Consider the following 21526-nt stretch of genomic DNA (forward strand, 5'->3'; position numbering starts at 1 on the left):
GTTCTTATACACGAATGCAGAAGCCACCATTTACAAAGAAAAAAACAAAAAGAAAGAAAACATTCTTTCAATCTTTTATCCTCTCAAATGAACCACAGAATTCGCTTTGGAACTATATCCATTTTACAGCGAAGCCCAGACCCTCAAGTCAAAACGAATCGAATCAATTTTCCGAAGCCAATGAGCTGTGCAAAAGTATTTTGTCTATTTGTTGAGCGGACAATATTATAACTGGGCGGAAAGTGGATATCAGTGATTTAGTGCCAGGCCAATATCAGCCCTCATGAGGGCATTGTGCTCATTAAGTGCAGGGAGGCAAAGGTGCCACCATTAGCCTGAGAGGCTCTTTGGTGATTGCTGGAGTGCACCTCCCAGGATGTGCTACTGTATGTGGTGCATGATGGTGTTAATATGATAGCGGAGGGCGACTGGGAAATGTCCTGATTTGAACACTGCAGGAGGCGAGGCGACTGTTTCATTGCAAGAAAAACTAAATTTGACACTTTTGCATGTTGTATCTGAGGGAAAGCAAATTATTCCACAGTGGCGTCATTGATGAAGAGACGAACGGGGGACTTGGTGCTTTTATAAAACGATCACTGGAGACGCATATGAGGCAGATCTCGGGCTGTTTTATACCTCCTCTTGTTTTCTGCAATGCCTTCAAAAGAGGCAGCAGAATAATACTCCCCCAAATGGTTATCTGTGCACCTAAATCTCTCCATTATAAATTCAGCAGTCTAATTTGACTGTGCATACTCCAGTGTGTGTGATTTCTCATTCAATTCTTTGAGCTCACAAGGTATTATAAGGTAAGAGCTGGTTTACAAAATTCATCCCATAGTTCACCTTTTTTCTTTTTTTTTTTACCCAATATCTTCAGACACTTTAATTATAAATGATTCAAAGTGCCGAAAGCAGTTGAGGAGGAGAGAATAGCATGATTCAAGGTTAGTCTGTGCACATGTTTTTCTTTTCTTTTCCAGTGGCCAATTAAAGCTCTTAAGCAAATCTTGAGAGATCTGCCCTGTGTGGTAATGTGATAAACATAACAAACTGTGTCTTGCCCTGTGGTTTGGCCTGGAGAGTCAGCCACGTTGACAAAGTCTTTGCCACTGTGCCTTTGGGCTGATTTTTTTTTTCTGTACTCCGCATGTCCTGATTCAAACCTCTCCTTGATGACTTACAGCAGCAACAGCACAGTTTCCCAATACAAATAGACACGTACCTGGTACGTCCCCTGCAGTGTGCCCACGAGGAGGGTGACCTCTTCGACCACAGAAAGGTCATATTGGAGTTCCTGCAGCTCCTGGTAGAGCCTCGGCGGGCCCAGAATCGCTTTACCTGAGAAGTGTACAAAATGGAATATCTAAGAGTTTGTACAATGTTTACGTAAACCGACTGAAATTAAACTATTCTGATAAACTGATAACCTTGGGGCATATTTTGCTATGTGGGTTTTCAGGGAAAATGGTCTACATATCTCCACTTCTCCTAAAAATATTTTAATCACAAGATAAAATCTTCACCCCACACTCGGTGTAAATGGTAAATGGATTTCACTTATAGTCCTATCCCAATGAAAAACAGCCCCCAAAAGCACTTTGCAATGTTAGTCACATTAACCAATTCACGATGTAGATGGCTGTCATGCAAGATGCTCAATCATCCATCAAGCAGCCGGACGTTCAGTGGCTATTCAAGGACACGTCAACCCTCATGGACAGATGGGGGATCAAACCTGCAACCTTCCAACTGAGAGAAGACCTGCTCTCCCAGCTGAGTCATTTCCACCCCTAACACTGTAACAAACACTGTAAATAATGGCCACATATTTTCTCAGATAAAGGGGACGATTTAAAAGGAAAATAAAAGTTCCAATTCATCTTTTGTCAGTCATCATATGAGTTCTCGTTCGTGAAGTCAGCCCTTAACGTGATATATATGAGATGCAGAAACTGCAATATAAACTATTAGAAAACTCAAGGTCAAAGCGATCTACCGACTGAGAGAAAACACTGGCACTGTCTCCAAGAACTAGTGGAAGTCCAGAAAGAAAAGTTGCTTTTGTTGAAACTCCCCTGGTGCTAATAAAAGAGTTTCGCTGTGTAGGCGGATCGATCTTCATTATTTGTTGAACTACAGAGGGTGAGTTTATAAGTAAAAAAATTAGATGGAGAAACTGTTATTTGGAGCTATGATGCCCTTTTGCTGGGCAAAAGGAATGCAGGTGTCTCATTAGACACAAAATTCAGCATCGATTTGAGGTCCGCTGTCTTCAAAGTCTCTCTCTCTCTCCTACTGGTAAGAATCGATAGCTGTGTCTCCTCCTGTCTGCCACACTCTGTCCTGGCTCCCCTGGCCCACATCTCACCGAGCGCCAGGCTCCAGGAGAACCGCCTAATTAAATTCTGCAGGTAGATTTTGCTCCGGAGCTGTCCTGTACTGTCACCACTACCACATAATAAAGAGGCAGAAGAGCTGAGCCGAGCCAGTAGGCGGGCTTAGTGAGGCTCGCGCCTCCAAAGGGACCCGCGGGTTTCTGTCTATTCACGTGCGTAAATGGAGTGGGAGTAAAGCCACAAGAGAAAAGAAGAGAGGGGTGGGCTGGTTTTGTTCATCTAAAGAGCTTCATTGTGGCTTTTGAGGTTTAATGGGATCTTTGACACTGGCAGACAGTGACATCTGTCATCTGTGCAAGGAAATCAATAGGTGAGACATCTGAATATAAAGGGGGTGCGCTGCGAGGAACAATGGCGGTTCTCGTCCTCTCCAAAGGGATTGCCCGGACCTCTGTACAGGTTCGTTGAGTCCTCTCGGGCTTGCTGTTGGCTACAGCCTGAAAGGTGAATGTGCTGAGTTGTAATCCAGCGTAATCCCGTTGGTGAGGCAGGATATGGTTTAGACAGTCAGACATGGCCATCCACGCCGGGCGCCAGGCGCGTCGCACACCGGTGTGGAGGGCTTGAGCCCGGAGGAGGCTTCCCTCCACTCAGCCGCCGCGCCAGCGAGGCCAGCAAGTGGCTTTAAAGACAATGCGGCTCCCACACCTGCATCAAAAACCCTCCGTCTGATCCCCATCCAAAGCCTACCAGAGTACTTCTGGGGAATAAAATTGCTATTACAACGGCGGTTCAGAAGGGACACGGCAGTAACGAGGTGCAATGAGGGCAAGATAAATGACACTGCACAAAAAGTTGAAAAAAAAAAAAAAACTGACTTTGAGGAAAACGCGCAAACAATCCCGGGAGTTCGACACATTTATGGGAACAGACAAACAAGCAGTGCAGCCAGATAGAGACACATTCAGATGTAAAGGGTAACGCAAAAAAAAAAAAAGGCCTGCATATCCCTAAAGGCCAACTTTCTTCAATAAAGAAGTGTACCTGGGCCTGCAGAAGATGAAAAATGACTCCATTTGAAGCCAAGCTGAGGGAGAGCTGGATTTAGACCAGACACCCCACTGAATGACATCACAAGGGACTATAAATAGATGGGTCTGCCCGTTTCAATGAAAATGTTGAGAATAGCCTCAGAGATGTTCAAGGAGGTTTCTGGATAGACGTGATTAAGGTGACCACACCGTGTCGAAACGGCGAGGAAGAAAAAAGAAGAGAGGATGTCAGAGTCCCTCTCCAGCGACTCTGTGAGGCATAACATTTGCAGAGTTACACATGGGTAAAGGAAGACAGGCAGCTGCACCCAGCACTAACCTTAAGTGATCCCAGAACCTCGCAGCAAAGTTGTGAGTACACAAGTGTACACCACCTGAACAACAGCCACCCCCTCCAAAAAAAAAAACAAAAAAAAAAAAACCAAATCCAGTGAGAATCTAAACCAGCTCTCAAAACAGTAGCTGCTTACTGAGCGTGACACAGAGAGCTCTCAGGAAGGCACTATTAATATTTAAGTCATGAAGCTGCAACTTTAAAAAGTGTGTAGCATTACATCCTGATAAGGCTTTGTATCTTCCTTTTCCCATGGCATATTTATCAGGGATCTCGTCAGGCTCTGTATACACCAGAGCTTTGTGAGAGGTGGTGGGAGAACTAGTGTTTCAACCAGTGATTCCTATCTACTGCTGCTGGCTCTCTAATTGGGCAGGGGAAGGCAGGGAATAATCTCTGCAGATTGATGACTCCACTCTGGACGTGTTTGTGGTCTATCAGAGAGTGAAATGAGACTGTGAGGATGATGCGGCGGGGGGGGGGGGGGGGGGGGGGGGGGGGGGGGCTCACTACCCCCACATCGCTCTCCAAGATAAAACACCCCAGGCAGATGGGAACAAGTGACCATCGTCGCTATCCTCCTCACAAACACATCCTTAATCAGAGTGACAGGCAGCACGGATACATCTCCTCCCCCTCATGCGATACTTCAGAACAGAAACAGATTAGCCGTGCTGAGTCAGAGGAAGGGACCGAGACTAGGAGTCAGTCCAAGTTATGAGATTAATTCGAGGGTGACACACAAGGGGGAATACAAGACGGGACAGGCTCACTCCTCTGCTGTTACCTGACGTGCTGCTGGCACCACTTGGTCTCTTAGCGCCGCCCTGCTGGAACAAGGTGTCTTTGCCTTGAGGAGCCTCTTGCCCAACCTCCACAACTTGCACCTGCAGCAAGGGGGCGCTCCACTTCATGGTGTATTTGGGTCCGATGGGGACCAGACTGCTGATATCTGGAGGCCCTCTGACGGAGATAAGAGGAAGAAATTAGACCATCAATGGACAACTGTGTTCACGTTAAAGAAAAATTGCTCTGTTTGTCTAAAATGTTGAGAAGTTTTATTTATTTTTTTTGTCTTTTTTGAGAAGTTGCCTGCAAAATCATGAATCATGACAATTCAGACAAATATTTCCCCCCTCCCCGCCAATGAAATTACCTCGTTAATCAAGAGAAAACCACTTTGAGAAGGGCTTTTATCCTGGGAATGCATCTTGTTATTTCATCAAAACAGAGCACTTCCTCACCTGCCTGAATCGAATACACTTCTGAGCAAAACAGAAGGAATTCCCTCCCTGCTAACAGCCTAACATCGAGGGCTCACACGGGGAGATGCTCTTCATAATATCATGTAGAGGATTTGGGGGAGTCAGGATTTGTATGATCGCCCATGTTCCCTCGCCAAAACTGCACCCCTGGCTGTGAGGAGGAGTTCATTGCTATTCATGTATTCCTGTAATCACTCAGACAATCAACATTGTGATCAGTTTGTCAAGATCCTGGAGGGCAGACAAAGTCAACTTCAGGACACTTCAGCTGAATGAGACATAGAGTGATAATTACTTTGAAGGCTGTATGGGGGGGGGGGGGGGGGGGGGGGCTTTAAGCGACATCTTTGACAGGGACTTTGCGAAATTTACAAAATCCCGCTCCTGTTTACTCCTTACGAGAGAGAGAGAGAGAGCGAGTGAGCGAGAGAGATGTGATCAATGGTGCTGTCGCAGAAGATAAATTGGACAGGAACCAAAAAATGTTTTATGTCAGTAATCTAGGACTCCTGAAGCTCTAGTTAGGTATTCTACCATTTGTTTCAAGCTGATAAAGCTCCTGCAACTCCAGATAGTGCTCAAAACCCCTAGCAGCTATTTCTCTCTGCTAAGCAGTTTGCCAAAGTATCCCTGCAGTCCTAGGGCATCACATTAGAGCCCTTGTGCCACCTAATAGCTATTCCTTCAAACTATGCATTTTACCCGACTCCCTTTTCAAAATCTACATACAGCTTCATGCTACAGCTATGTCTTATAAATGCATTAGCAACGTTTTCTTGAATGCAGGGATATTTAGCTCATCTTGCTCCACAAGAGGGACTTACTTGACATTTATGTTGGCACAGATAAGCACGTCATCAAAGAGGAAGACTTTCCTCTCCTTGGACTTCAGGATCTGTCCCCGCTCGCCATACACGGTCTCAATAAGAGTCTCACAAAGGACCAGTGACCCCTGCTCCGAGTTCAGTTGCTAAAAGGGACACAGCAATCAGATCAGAGGAGGAGAAGACAGTATCACAAAGCAGCAGTCCTCCGGAGTTCAGTGCCTGGAGGACGCCCGAGTCAGGCTCGGAGGAAAAGATGTCTCATCGGGGATTAGCAACACATTCATTTTCCTGAAGGTCATTTAACTTGTGTGTATGTATACACACATCTTGGAAATTTAGTGAGGCCCGCAAATGCACTTTCACTGGCTTTGCCTTGCACATATTATTACAGTGATGATCGAGCAACAAAGAGGCAATGTTTGCATCACTGGTGTCAAGAGTGTTCTCTCTTTTTTTTTTTTTAATAAATACTTCCCTAAATGCTTCCCATTACTTTTTCTTTTTGTTTTTACTGCTATTGCTGAGTACATTCTGACATAGCACACACACGCACGCATAAACAGCTAAAAAAAAAACCCACGATAACAGATGCAATTTATGCTACAGTATGTTGGCACATGCTGTGCTTTCCAGTCATCCATATGTTTGGCAAGGGGAAATAGCAACAGAAAGCTTTTTATCTCTTTGGTCCAGCTTCTCTTACGACGGCCTAAATCAATACTTTTATTACATGCATACTGCACCAAACTACGCCAAGCCCACCGTAATTGAAACAGTGCCACTTTTCTGTAAGCTGCAGGTTAAGTCCAAACAAGAAGTTCACGTATTCACGCTCCGATGCCTGAATTTGTTGAAAAAGCCTAAATCTGCATGCAGACGTGAAACGGACCACATTTCACAGGGGAGGATGTCCTTTCTGCAAGCCGGAGCTGATCTTGGCTCGGATAGCTCGTAGAATGAGTCATTAGCCGGACTTGGATTGCTGTTTGATGGCCACGAAACCATACAGCTCCATCAAAAGGTGGACTGCTGTGAGAATACACTCTTAAAGTCTTCAAGCATCAATAAGCACAGAGGACACTGCACCCTGCACGTGTGTGTGTGTGTGTGTGTGTGTGCGTGTGTGTGTGTTTGAAACCCATTCTCAGTCACATTGTTATCTGTCCTATTCTGGTGACTTAGATACTTTGGAACAAAGAATGAATATTTCATTGGGCGGTTATGGGGCAGTAGAGGAGACTGTTTCCTATTGGAATTCTGCAGTGTCACCGCAGCAAATGGAATTCGGTGTGAGTGGAGGAGATTGGCCGAATCAGCTCATCTCGGGATCCTGGAAAGCAAGGGCTGATAGAGAAATGAAAAGGGGGAGGGTGAGAGTGAGAGGAGGACCTGGGAAGATGCAGTGGCGCTAGAAAAAGGGAAGAAGAGCATATAAGTAGGGTAAGAAGGTAAGCAAGAGGGGAACAGACGATAGGTAGAGTGGAGAGAGAGAGTGGAGAAGTGGGAGACCGGCGGGGTGAAAGAGATAGCTCTCTTACAGTTTCCAATTAAATGTCTCATTTACCCCCTAATTCTTCTTATTCAGAGCAGCATTTGTTCAGATTTGCAGCGGCAGGACTGTAATTTCGGTGCGGTAATGGAGAAGCAACGCCTCTGCCATTGCATTTGCTACTGTTTAGGGATGATAATGCGCATCATTTCAATGAGACGATTTTTCTAAATAAAAATGCCTCCCCAGATTAATGTATGGGAAAGTGATATCAGTGATTGCTGCACGCGGGTTCAATTTCTAGGTGTTTGGCCCAGCGCGATAACGAGGAGTTACAGGGCTCGGAGGGTAGCTGACAGCTGATTTGATTGGAGCGCGGACGTGCGCGCGGGGGAGTGAATGTGTATTCAGTCACCTTACTGAGCAGCCGATCACTGACGCTGCGGGCTAGCTGCTGAGTCTCCGCAATCTGGTCAGCGACTCGTTTCTGTTCATTCAGCTTCTCTGCCAGCATCTCCAGCTCGGTCAGAGCGAGCTGCAGGGGCAAACGATCCACGTGCCCCTTCGGTGTATTCTTGAGCATGTCCTGAAAAAGGTCACGGGGAAAAGTTTCAAACACAAAGCACAGACTTGGAAATAATAAAGCGGCCTTCTGTTATGATCTGAGGATTTCTCCTGTGTCTTCCACCATGCTGAATCCCTGCGGAATAAAGGGCTCTGGTCGGGAGCGTTGTCTTCACCTTAAAAAGCCCAAATTTGGGTCAAACGCTCTCTTTGATTCAGTGTCACAGCTTCTGGCGGATTAAGGTAACTGTGCACACCGCTGACTTTCTAGTGGTTATGTAAACTCAGTGAAGCTCAAAGGCAATGTGAAAAATGTGAACACTCCCAAAGTTCAAAGTCTGTCAAACTGTATGTCATGCGGCTCCACATATCTATATTTGACCCAGTGAAAAGCTTGCTGTTGTCTTGATATGCATCTCAGATGTAACTTGGTGCCTCTGGCTTCGGCTTCCCCCCTCCAGTAATGTATGATTTAATATATGCGCTTCATCTTAAGAGGTCTGACTTTAGTCCAGGAGAAAACGCCTGATTCACATTCATATCTTATCTTCTGAATTCATGGATAATCAATGCCTACTGAGGGATGAAATGAGCTAGCACCGATCCAGCACGTCAGAGCTCAAACCCAAATCTTTGCTCAAAATAGAAATTGGAAGTCAGAATATAAAGCCAGCAAATATAAAAAACTAATGTGGCTAGCTACTTTTCAAGCTCTGCCTGATACTGGTGGAAAGGTATGTGAGCTTTAGAAATGTTCAAATTCATAATCAATTCTGTGACCTTGCAGGTCCACATCATTATTAGTATATGTGCTGATGAATGCGCTTCAGCAAGTTAAACTGCCAGGGACCAAATACAATCGAGGAAAACAGAATCACAGCCCTGAACAAACATTTAATACCTGAAGGAGCAATATAAACTGTGGGAATCGCTGAATGGGCTTCACCATCAGGCCGTAGAGAGTGATCCGGTCAACACTGGACGCTTGCTTCTTCTGGAACCAAAACAGAATTAAGAACACGCCGTTAGAAAAAAAAAAAAAAAATCTTCCACAGAAAGACCATTAAAAGGAAACCATGCTATTCCTATTTGAAGAGGAGCTTGTCAGAATTCTCTATAGACCTCCTGTAGGCGAGCGAGTGGGTGAGTAAGGTATGAAAATCAGGGCCTCTTAGTCATACGAGTGCATAAAAGAGCTGATTTTTCGGAGTGTGTTATGTCTAATGTATTAATGTGGGTGCAGGTCAGGAAAACATACTGGAAAAATACATGTGTGTTTGATAGAAGATAAGGCAAATGGGTAGGAACAGATACATTGCAAGGAAGAATTAATAAAAAACTAGCAAAATTTGTCAATCAAATGATATTGCCTGCAAAGTGCTGATGCATATAGTTTTTTTTTTTTTACTTTTAGCAAAATTAGTCCTAAAATTAAGAACAACACAGTTTTTATTACTATTTTGTACTATTAAATAATAAAGTCAGACAATTCAAGACATTTGAAGCTTTTCACGTTGCTTGATGTGCATTTCCCATAAAGATGCTTTCCTTTAAATTCACAAATGTACAACCCAAACAGGTGAGGCGAAGTGAAATCTGTTTGTTTTAACATTCTCATTCTCTTCTAAAACTGCACGCTCTTCTATTATATTCCTTCCATTTATGCACAGGAATCATCAACACACTTACACACACAGCGAAATAAAATGAAATGCACACTCTTCAACCAGCTGTTGGGTATAAAATGTGCCACTGGACTCATCCCATACAAGGCGCAGTGTGACCCTTAAGTCAGCAAATAGTGGAAGTGACTGCTATAGGTCCACCTCTGTGCCTCTGTAAACCGCATCATTTCACATTATCCCCCAATTTGGAGACTGAAGCTCTGAGTCAGCCGCTCTGATGTGGTGAGGAGTTTTTCTGATATCCTGACGGATTTCACCTCCTTTTCTCCTGTTTCAGCTTCCCTTCACTGGGTACCTGTCAGTTTTAGAACGGATTTGAAGACACTGACAACCTTAAAAAGTCTTTTCTACATATGCACTGAGGCAAATCACAAATCGTCTGTCTTATGATGTTGCCAGTTTTGATGTGAGGTCCTCAACGTCACACACTCCGGGTTGAGAAAAAAAAAAAAAGCTTTTTTCTGTGAACATTCCAACTCAATCCCACTAAGGAATTGGTGATCTGACAATCTGGTACTTATCACTACGACCCGATGTTAGAAAGGATTAGCCCAGACTGGTTGGAAAAGTCATAAATATCCCACTTCATCCTGCACAGGGTCGTGGAGACAATCCCAGCTGCCTTTGAGCAATGGCAGGGTACGCCATTATTACTACGTTGTAGATGTAAAGATACAGAGTAGCTGCTGAGCAGACACCAACCAACAGGACACGCTAACAAATCCTCCAACAAAGACAGTCTTCAGCGGCCAGCGGCCAGCCATCTATCATATCACAGGTCAGTGTAGGAAGGCAGCAGTTTTCAAGATTTTATCTGCCAGATCCAATGTTCACTGACTGGACAAATGCAGAACTTTTTTCTCTTTTTTTTTTTTTTTTTTTTTGTGCTGATGACCTTGTAAACCAAACATGACACTTGAGTGGATTCTGTGAAAAAGTTTCAGGGGCCTCTGAGTAAAATCTTTTCCACCACATCTGACTGGGTCAAGATGTCATTGGAGATGGACTTTTTCCCAGCCTCACGCACAAAGTACGCTTGAGTTGTCAGGTTGAGGCAGGTGTGGGTGAGAGGGATTTTAAGGAGAATCTCTCTGTCTCACACAGCCAGAGAGTGAAACCACAACAATATAACGCTGCCTGAGAATATCTGCATGTGGAGGCAGCTCACCAAAACTCCATGTACAGGAGTTCATGAGCTCAATTATATCCTAAAGCTCGAGTTGTGTGTTGAGCAGCACTGTGGTGATGACGGGTGTCACGTTTAGCCAGTTATCTGATGTATTCAGCCAAAGGTGGCGATGGCGACTTTCACCAGAGGCTGTTTGGGGAAACACTGAAAATGGTCAAAAGCCAAGTCTTCCGTAGACCAATTCCAGCATTTAAAACCTGAGCCGAGCTGGATCCAAATCATAATCAGTGTAATTGGACCGGAGTGTTCAAACCCCAGATGAATTAGAGCAGTTTATCAGGTCTGATAATGTGTTTTGCTATAATCGTTGTGGGAAAATAATGTTTCTCTAGGCAAGATGCAACTGTGAAGGGAAAGGCTTCAACTGCAGATGCTTGTTAATTACCAATAAATTACACTGATCCCCCATTTCGTGTTCTGTCTGTGTTGTACCGTTAAAGTTGTTCTTTTTTTGAAGGGGGCGTTGAGTCCAATTACAAGACGGTCAGTTCTGAAAGGTCACAACAATTTAAAATGTCCTCATATTAACATTTCTTCTCGCATAATTATGCACTCCAGCTTTTTCAGCACATCTATGGCAGAGTCCGAGTGAAGACAAGAAAACAGTTCCACCCTCCATCTATCAGCGTGGAGCAACATTTCCCTGCATCCAGACTGAGATCTGCAATCCTTTCATTGTGATTTCAGCTATTATAACAGCAGAGAGGAAAACCGACAGACCAGATGGATTAAAGAAAACAAACCTTACTGAACGTATCCCGAACAAAAGTCTCCCTCCTTCCCTACACATGTTTTACATGTGTTTTAATTGCAAATTTTTCACATGTGGATTTGTTCAGGTTAAAAAAAAAAAAATCATCAATTTCATGGGTTTACAAAACCATGACTTCATATAAGCATCGCATCACATCCAGCCTGAAAAGGGGGAGAATGCCTTACCTGTTGATCCGTGTCTTAACGGTTTTATGGAGTCTTTCATGTTATCACACTATTAACGTCAGGTTATCGAATCTACGATGACGCAAGGAATTTGGCCACCTTTGTAATCTGTCGAGCTTTCCCTTCAGGATAATAATTTAGCATGACCAGAAAAGAAATCAGCTGCACCTCAGCAAGCAAAGCGACTCCCAGGAAAAAGCAGTGTTGGATACTTACCGTTTGCATCATCTCAGGGATATGTTTACCACCGCAATGAGAGCTTCTGTACCGCTAAAAAACTTCTCAAGAGCAAGTAAAATCTTTCTGAAAGAAGCATGTTATTGAGCTTTTTTCTCCATTAATAATAAACCTTTGCTTTGGGTTTTAATATAACAATATGTGGAGATTCTGATTTTGTTCTGGCAAAGTAACCTTCGAAATTAAGTGGGGTTGCAACCAGGGAAACAACAGAATGGAAACAAGCCTGAGCTTCCAGCAGCATGCGAGAGCTGATGGAACTGTCCCTTATGCTAATTCCGGGCAAAATCACTTGACACTTAACTTTTGATGTCAAGAAAAAAAGGGGAAATGGGCAAGACCGGATATGTCATTGGACCTGTCAGGAGGACACTTGCCTCCACAGCTGACATGAAGTAGATTAGGCCTGTGACATCTCCGGCATGTTAAATAATAAGTCCTGTGTTACGGCCGTCGCCGTATTCTCAGTTCTCCCCCCCCCCCCCCCATGTGAGTGTGTGTGTCTGTCAGAGTGCGTGATCCCAGGCTGCTGCTGCTGCTGCAGGAATCATCTCCATTGCCTGCACCTGGGGAGCCTGGCCCGAGAGCACCTCGTCAACCAACCCTGCGGAGCAGCTGAGGGGATAAAAGCGGCCAGCAGGACACAGACTGCAGCTGGCTGTAGCTCGCCACGCTCGCGTGCCTCTTGCGCTCTGTGTTAGTGTTGTGAATGCTGTTAAGTATTGAGGCACTTGTTTCTGTTTGTAGTTTTGGTTCTGTGTTTTGAATTATCCTTTTGGTTTGTGTTTGGCTTCAGGAATCCTTTGAGTTTTTCTATATTATCTGTTTTTAGTTACCTTTTGGATTTGTGTTTTGGTTTTACAACTCTAGGTTAGAGTCTCTTTTTGTTACCGTTTGGTCTTACTTTTGTTAAATAAATAACTTTAATTTCCACATTCAATCTGTGGTCTTTATGTTACTGCCTTCACCCATCTCCCAAACGAGCTGGTCGTAACATAAGTGGGGGCTCGTCCGGGAAATCATTTCCGTTAAAGGAGACCCGGACACTATTAAGTTATTTGTTTATTAAAAATAAGACTTTTTGTGTTTGTAAAATGGCATCGTTTGATTTAAAGAGTTTCTTGGCGGCTCCCTCATTTGATTTAATTAATAAATGCACAAAGGATAATCTAAAAGAAATAGCTGTCCACTTAAGTGTCTCTTTTGATAGAAGTGTTTTGAAGAGAGATTTAAAGACTCTCATCGTTGGTAAATTGGTGGAATTGGGGTTGATTGTTTTGCCGGTGCTCCCTGATTCTCCTGTGTGGGCACCTGAGACTGGGGTGGCTGGCAGCCACAGACCTGCAGCTGCAAGACATGCCGCTGATCATGCTGCACTTGGGGAGATCAGTGAGGTGGCTGAGGAGCCCAAGACTCCATTCACCGTGCCTCACTTTGATCCTCGCTCCCCACCGAGTGCAAGCTCTCTGGATGAAGCCAGAGTGAAGGTCAGACTGGCACGACTCCAGATGGAAGCCCAGGAGCGGGCTGAGAGTCGGCAGGCCCAGTTAACACTGGAGATCAGGAGGATGGAAATCGAGGCTGACAAAGAGGTCCGCCTACGTCAGCTGGAGCTCGAAGCTCAGCCCAGAGCAGCTCCTGCACCGAGCGCGTCTGCACATGCAGACGGATCCCACCTTTCCACCAGCTCTACCCATGACTCGTTTGATCTTGGTAAGAACATACCACTTGTGCCATCATTCAGAGAGACAGAAGTTGACAGTTATTTTTCAGCATTTGAACGAATTGCTTGTGCCCTACGTTGGCCAAAAGATGTGTGGCCACTTCTGCTGCAGTGTAAAATTCATGGGAAAGCCCAAGAAGCTGTTGCAGCTCTTCCTCTAGAGGAGAGCCTAAATTATGAGAGTGTAAAGATGTCCATTTTACGTGTTTACGAACTGGTTCCTGAAGCATATAGGCAAAAATTCAGAAAGCACAGAAAAGCCCCAGCTCAGACCTACGTCGAGTTCGCACGGGAAAAGGGAATCCTCTTCGATAAATGGTGCAATGCTTGTAAAGTGGATGACTTTGATTCAGTGCGTGGGTTAATTTTGCTGGAGGAATTCAAAGCATGTCTTCCTGAGCGCATTGTGGTGTACCTAAATGAACAGAAAGTCTCATCTCTGTCCTCGGCTTCCGTGCTAGCCGATGAGTATGTGCTTACACACAAGTCTGTGTTTCAGCCTGGCTCAGAAAAATCCGGTACTCCAGCAGTACCCAGTGTATCGACTAGGGTCGTTAATAAAAGGGATGAGAGAGACTGTTTTTACTGTCACCGTTCTGGACACCTCATCGCAAACTGCCCCGCCTTAAAAAGAAAACAAAGTGGTTCTGGGTCGCCTCCTAAAGGCCTTGGGTTCATTAAAACTGAAACTTGTTCCGATTCCAATCCAGTATCTCCTGTGTATCCAGATCCATGTTTTGAACCGTTTCTCTTTGACGGGTTTGTGTCGCTGACAGGTGGGTCCGCTGATCAGTGTCCCATACGCATTTTGAGAGACACTGGTTGCTCTCAGTCTGTCATCCTGGCAAGTGCATTGCCATTTTCCGAAGAGTCCTATTGTGGTTACAGTGTTCCTTTGAGGGGTATTGAAATGGGTTACACCCCGAGGCCAGTACATAAGGTGTACATCAATAGTAAGTTAATGAATGGGATTTTCCCAGTGGCTGTTTGCTCTGCTCTGCCCATAGAGGGTGTTGTTTTGTTAATGGGTAACGACATAGCTGGTGGTAAGGTAATTCCTGTGCTGGAAGTGTTGGACTCTCCAAAGTATGCCGAGACGGATAAACCTGAGGCTGACTCAAAGCTGTTCCCATCATGTGTGGTAACACGAGCACAAGCTCGCAAAAGGGACGAATTCTCTCTGTCGGATACTGTGCTCATGTCTGCTTTCTCGGGTGAGGGGGATGTGGACACTGTGTCAGAGAATGTTCGTCCATCTTCATCTCCTGGGGGCGCCGAGTCTACTCATCCTGGTTCATCCCTGTCGGACGGCCCGACACTGCCAGTGAACAGTGAACGTCTCGCCACCGCGCAGAGGGCTGATCCTACTTTGAAACGTTGCTTCGAGAGTGTGGTGGGCGCTGACAAAGCAGGTCCTGGAGCAGTAGCTTATCTCCTGAATAAAGAGATACTGGTGAGGAGGTGGACTCCTGTGTCTGGTCCTGAACATAGCGTTTGTCAGATTGTTGTTCCCTCTGTGTATCGGCAGCAGGTGCTGTCTATTGCACATGAGAGTAAATGGTCAGGTCATTTGGGGGTTAACAAAACGTATAATCTCATCCTCAGACATTTCTTTTGGCCTGGATTAAAATCTGATGTAGCCAAGTTTTGTCGCTGCTGTCATGTGTGCCAGTTAGCGGGCAAACCGAACCAGAAAATTCCTCCTGCTCCACTCCATCCCATCCCTGCCATAGGGGAACCCTTCGAGCGTGTGATAATAGACTGTGTGGGTCCACTGCCCCGCACTAGGTCAGGAAACCAGTACTTGCTTACCATTATGTGCACCGCCACCCGTTTCCCTGAGGCTGTCCCGCTGCGTAAAATCACCTCAAGCTCCGTAGTCAAAGCCTTGACTAAGTTCTTCTCAACGTTTGGCCTTCCCCGAGTGGTCCAAACTGACCAAGGCACAAACTTTCAGTCACGGCTTTTCAAACAAGTCCTCAAAACATTAGAAGTTAAACATTCAGTCTCTAGTCCATATCATCCTGAGTCCCAAGGAGCTTTAGAACGCTGGCATCAGACGCTAAAGTCTATGCTCCGCAAATACTGCTTGGAGTCAGGAAAGAGTTGGGACGAGGGAGTTCCATTTGTTCTATTTGCTGCTCGCGATGCTGTCCAGGAGTCCTTAGGATTCAGTCCAGCAGAGCTCGTTTTTGGCCATATCCCGCGTAGTCCGCTTAAGTCCTTGAAAGAAAAACTCCTTTCCTCTGAAGTCTCCAGAGAGGAAAACGTGCTCACTTTCGTGAGCAAATTCCGAGAACGGTTGCATTGTGCAAATTCCTTCGCTAAGAAGTGTCTTCAGTCCTCCCAAAAGGCGATGAAGCGTCGTTATGACCGTTCCGCTGTCCCTCGACGTTTCCACGTAGGTGACAAAGTCCTAGCTTTATTACCTATTCCGGGCACTTCTCTCTCCGCTAAGTTCGCCGGTCCTTATGAGGTCCGTAGCTGTCTCAGTGACACTGATTATGTTATTGCAACACCCGAGAGAAGACGTAAAACGCGCGTCTGTCACATAAACATGCTTAAGCCGTATTTTACCTGCGAGCCGAACCCTGCTGCTGTACCACTGGTGACTTCGTCAAAGTCTAATCCCATAGCTGTGAATGCACTGGTAGTTACTGAGCCCTCTGCTACCGTCGACGGTTTAACACCACATCACTTCCATCAGCAGACTGCTCGCCTACCGAACTCTGAGATGCTAAAAGCACTGCCGGCCCAGTTAGGTCACTTAACCTGCGCGCAACAGAGTGACATAACTGAGTTGTTAGGTCAGTTTAAGTGTCTTCTTAATGATGTTCCAACCCGTACCACCGTTCTACAGCACGATATTGACGTCAGAGATGCCAAGCCCATCCGACAGCCGCCGTATCGGGTAAATCCAGCTAAACGCTCTGTGATGAAGAACGAGACCAATTACCTTCTAGCCAATGGCCTAGCCATTCCCAGTTCCAGTTCGTGGAGTTCCCCGTGTTTGTTGGAGACGAAACCAGATGGTTCACCACGTTTTATTACCGACTATCGCCGTGTGAACTCTGTCACTAGTCTCGACTCGTATCCCCTTCCTCGTATGGAAGATTGTGTTGACACTATTGGGACTGCGAAATTCGTCAGCAAATTAGACTTGTTAAAGGGATACTGGCAAGTCCCATTAACCGAACGTGCATCCGAAATTTCCGCCTTTGTAACGCCCGACTGTTTTCTGCAGTATACCGTAATGGCTTTCGGAATGTGTAATGCCCCGGCCACTTTTCAGCGTTTGGTCAACACTGTTTTGTCCGGGCTACCCAATTGTAATGCCTATTTGGACGACTTAATTGTATATACAGAGACGTGGGAGGAGCACCTCCACATCCTTGAACAGGTATTTACTCGGTTGGCACGTGCCACGTTGACCTTAAATCTTGCGAAGTGCGAGTTTGGCAAAGCAACCGTTACATACCTGGGGAAGCAAGTGGGCCAAGGCCAAGTCAAACCTCTCGCAGCTAAGATATCCGCTATAACAGAATTCCCAGTTCCGAGCACCCGGAAAGCTCTACGCCGTTTCCTGGGAATGGCAGGATATTACAGGGGCTTCTGCCGTAATTTCTCCTCCGTCGTTCAGCCTCTAACTGCGCTGCTTAGTCCAAAAGTTGACTTTGTTTGGTCCCCTTCTTGTCAGCATGCTTTTGACAGTGCCAAGTCCCTCCTCAGCCATGCGCCCGTCCTCACTGCGCCCGACTTCTTGCGACCCTTTAAACTGGAGGTAGATGCCTCCGCGGTTGGTGCCGGAGCTGTTCTCCTGCAGGAAGATGGTGATGGAGTTGACCATCCAGCCTGCTACTTCTCAAGGAAGTTTGATAAACACCAGGTGAACTACTCCACCATAGAAAAGGAAACTCTTGCTTTGTTGTGGGCGCTCCAGCACTTCGAAGTTTACATCGGTTCTAGTCCTCAGCCGGTGGTGGCCTTCACTGACCACAACCCACTAGTTTTTCTCAAACGCATGTATAACCATAATCAGAGACTCATGCGGTGGGCACTGGTCATGCAAGACTACAACCTGGACATCCGACATAAAAAGGGGTCAGAGAATGTGGTCGCCGATGCGCTGTCCAGAGTTTGGAACTGATTTGTGTTCTGAAACTGTTTTTTTTTTATTGTTGCAAGCCATGCTCTGGCTTGCAGCTTAAGGGGAGGGGTGTTACGGCCGTCGCCGTATTCTCAGTTCTCCCCCCCCCCCCCCATGTGAGTGTGTGTGTCTGTCAGAGTGCGTGATCCCAGGCTGCTGCTGCTGCTGCAGGAATCATCTCCATTGCCTGCACCTGGGGAGCCTGGCCCGAGAGCACCTCGTCAACCAACCCTGCGGAGCAGCTGAGGGGATAAAAGCGGCCAGCAGGACACAGACTGCAGCTGGCTGTAGCTCGCCACGCTCGCGTGCCTCTTGCGCTCTGTGTTAGTGTTGTGAATGCTGTTAAGTATTGAGGCACTTGTTTCTGTTTGTAGTTTTGGTTCTGTGTTTTGAATTATCCTTTTTGGTTTGTGTTTGGCTTCAGGAATCCTTTGAGTTTTTCTATATTATCTGTTTTTAGTTACCTTTTGGATTTGTGTTTTGGTTTTACAACTCTAGGTTAGAGTCTCTTTTTGTTACCGTTTGGTCTTACTTTTGTTAAATAAATAACTTTAATTTCCACATTCAATCTGTGGTCTTTATGTTACTGCCTTCACCCATCTCCCAAACGAGCTGGTCGTAACATCCTGCCATCCGAGCAGCAGCCGCCGCCTACACGCCCGCTCCCACTCCGACGCTGGATAAAGCTTCACCACAGACAGACTAACTTGTGAAGCTACCATTTGATTCCGTCGCAATCTCAAACTAATGATAGATTCTATGTATTGTGTGAATGTCACAATTAAGAAAAATTAAAAGTGCTTGTTTATATAACTGCAGACAGCTGTTTGGGGATTGGGAAACATCTAATTAATTTAGTCTCAGCCTATAATCGTGGAAAACACTGAGTTGTAGTGGTGAGCACTCTCGTCTTTGAGTAATAATATCCCTGAGACTGGGCTTGGGGGCCTTTCTGCATGAGGTTTGCATGCTCTGTGTGTGTGTGTGTGTGTGTGTGTGTGTGTGTGTGTGTGTGTTTTCTGTAGGTACTGCAATCGACTCCATTGCTCTGCAGCCCTGGGTTGAATAAAGCAGTGCAGAAGATGGATGAATGGAAGGTAACCTTTTTAATCTTTTCCGCACATCTCCATAAAACAGCTTATTCATTACATTTTAAGGTGAATTCAACAAATTATTAGGCCATCTCAATCATCTGGTGGAAACGACAAATGAAGAATCCTCAAAACAGCTGCATTCACAGTATTTCAGGAGCCACAGTGCACAGCATGGGTTTTTTTTTTTTTTCCTATTTTTCTGTCAATCCCTATCCAATTTATGATTTGGTTTGTATTCACAGTGCCAGCAAGAAGTGCGACATGCAGCGAGAGAGACAGAGGAACCTTTCAACAGACAGCGCCAGACACGTGTTGTCTAGAGTAACATGCAGAGTTGTCATCTGTGTGATCTGGTTCTGTAAATCAGCGCTGTGGCTCAATGATCTGGGTTACAGTTGCACATGAACATGAGGCGCACGGGGAATTGTTAAAGGCGGCACATTTAAATCATTTGATGGCACCTTAACTGCACCGCTGCACTTCTTCTTCCCCCGTTCATGATCTCCAATTAATATTATTAAGTCAACAGATGATCACAGCATGACTGTCTGGTTGTGGGTTTTTTTTATATTCCCCCTCGAGACACACAGCAATCAGAGGTGTTTCAAAAATATTCTGCGTTTGTGAATCAGCCTCTGTTCTCAGAATACACAGACTGGGCTTTCATTTAATTTTACTGTCATTTTTAAACTCATGTCACACTAATTTAAAGTTATAAATATTTTCAAATAATTCTCTTTGTAATAAATGTACAATACATGAACTTGATTTGATTATTATGAGACAACTGAATGTTTCCATGGTCGTCTCATGTTCCAGAAACATCATTAAGTCCCGGACGGCAGCTTCATGCACGGCCTGTTTTCAATTTTTCAGCCACTTCGTCAACATCCATGAGGGGGGATAACGGAAACACTTCCCAGTAAAACCTCCATCTGACTCCACACCGCCGTAAACCACAACCACAAAAATGAGTGTGTAGTTAAATTAAAAGATCTTTGATGAGCTCAAGAAAAACTGAACATTATTACCTTAGTAAAGGCAGAATTTATGACCGAGCTGTTGTACTGAATCATATTAGATGGCGCAAGAGTACCTAATGAAGTGACCATTAAGTACAATTTAATAACAGCCATGGATCAAATGTAAATTACAATTTATGCAAGTAACCACATTTTAATAGAGTGTGCTACTTGTCTGTTACTTAGAAAAGTGACATTAACGCATTACATGGGCACTTCGGAGTGTTTTAATGTCTCTATTTGCTTAATGGTAAAAAAACCTCCCAAAAAACAAACTGGAGCAAATCAGTACTTCAATTGAAAAATAGGGAGAGATAATATTGAAACATGTCACGTTTCTGGGCTTCAGCTCACCTTCAGGAATTCCAGAAACGCCGGTTTAGAAATGCACGCCTTTTTGATGAGCGCCATGGCGTTGGTGAAATTGTTCACATAATCGCTGTACACGTCCAACACCATGGACTTGGAGAACTGTAGACAACAGCGAGGAAAAACAAGAAGCATAATTATGAGAATTTGTGACAACAGCCCCACAATGAGAGGGCCCGCTGCTCCGCTATGCTTTGTCCTGAAAACAGCATTCGCAGTCATGTAATTTGCTCTGACATCTCGCTAACCATCCTATTCACAGGGCAACCTGTGGGTAATTTCAATGTAAAGAGAGGCTAGAAAATGGAGATTTAAGTATAGTCCTTAAAAAATGGCTTGTTTACCATCGCCGTTACTGCGAAACACCCTTCACGAGCCATTTGAGAAGTTGGGCAAAGAGGAATGAGGTGACAGAGTGTAAGACGGCGTGTGTTTGTGTGGAAGGAGGTGTGTCTGTCGCACACGCCAGGCATTTATTCTCTCTCCTCAATTAGACCTGCACCAGGCGGCTGATAGACGCGGCGTGAGGAGTCGTGAGGGATTGGCAAATGGCATGAAGGAATTAACCCTCTTTGCTCGCAACCCTCCCTCGCTACCTTGCCTTCAAAGTATCACTACGAGCGCCGCAGCAACAAATGCATTACGGCGTGAAAAAGAGGCGACTCGATGAAGAGCACACAGTGTCTGTCTTCCTTCAGAGTAGCCTCATTTGGTGTTGAGTCTTTGGATACCGCTTGAACAGCACCATAATGGCCGGCAAATCAGGTCCTCTAATAGCCAAATAATGAGAGGATCTTATGAATGAGCACACCGCAGAGGCTCAGAGCAGAAAACACGGAGAGGAGACCACCACTCCAGCGCCAAAAAATTGTAAACGTCTATCTCGGAGAGCATCGGATGCAGAGGAGATATTCATCACAGCTGTAATTGATTCTATGTTTGGGGTAAACTATCCCTGTTTGCTCAATTTAAAACCTGTAGCTCATTGAAAATCCTGGCAGCAGAGACGGTGTTAGAAAGTCAAATGAAAATGGAAGTGAAAATATGAGGGCTTTACCCAGAATGCAAGGCTCTGATTGCGTTTCAGACAGCAACAAAGAGGGCACATAAGCCAAAGAGTCCACAAAAACACACACACATGCACACATACATAAACATGCACACAAAAGCATTTGTATTCCCTCCACACACAGATTGCATTGATATGCATTTATTTCTACTCAATCACATCTGTTACCTGCTTAACTA

At 45.2% G+C, this 21526-nt stretch overlaps 1 protein-coding gene across 3 annotated transcripts in view; it reads right to left on the reverse strand.

The window, feature by feature from the left end:
* arhgef10la (Rho guanine nucleotide exchange factor (GEF) 10-like a) overlaps positions 1 to 21526 on the reverse strand; it is a 125422-nt gene that overhangs the window by 75981 nt on the left and 27915 nt on the right. For all 3 annotated transcript variants that reach the window (XM_030091729.1, XM_030091727.1, XM_030091728.1), the window contains 6 exons: positions 20264 to 20380; positions 8775 to 8867; positions 7725 to 7895; positions 5818 to 5963; positions 4516 to 4691; positions 1229 to 1344 (listed from right to left, as the gene is read on the reverse strand). In XM_030091729.1, coding sequence (XP_029947589.1) covers positions 1229 to 1344; positions 4516 to 4691; positions 5818 to 5963; positions 7725 to 7895; positions 8775 to 8867; positions 20264 to 20380 — 819 coding nt within the window. The remainder of the gene's footprint in view (positions 1 to 1228; positions 1345 to 4515; positions 4692 to 5817; positions 5964 to 7724; positions 7896 to 8774; positions 8868 to 20263; positions 20381 to 21526) is intronic.

This window comes from Salarias fasciatus, chromosome 5, assembly GCF_902148845.1.
Source record: "Salarias fasciatus chromosome 5, fSalaFa1.1, whole genome shotgun sequence".
NCBI classification, from domain to species: domain Eukaryota; kingdom Metazoa; phylum Chordata; class Actinopteri; order Blenniiformes; family Blenniidae; genus Salarias; species Salarias fasciatus.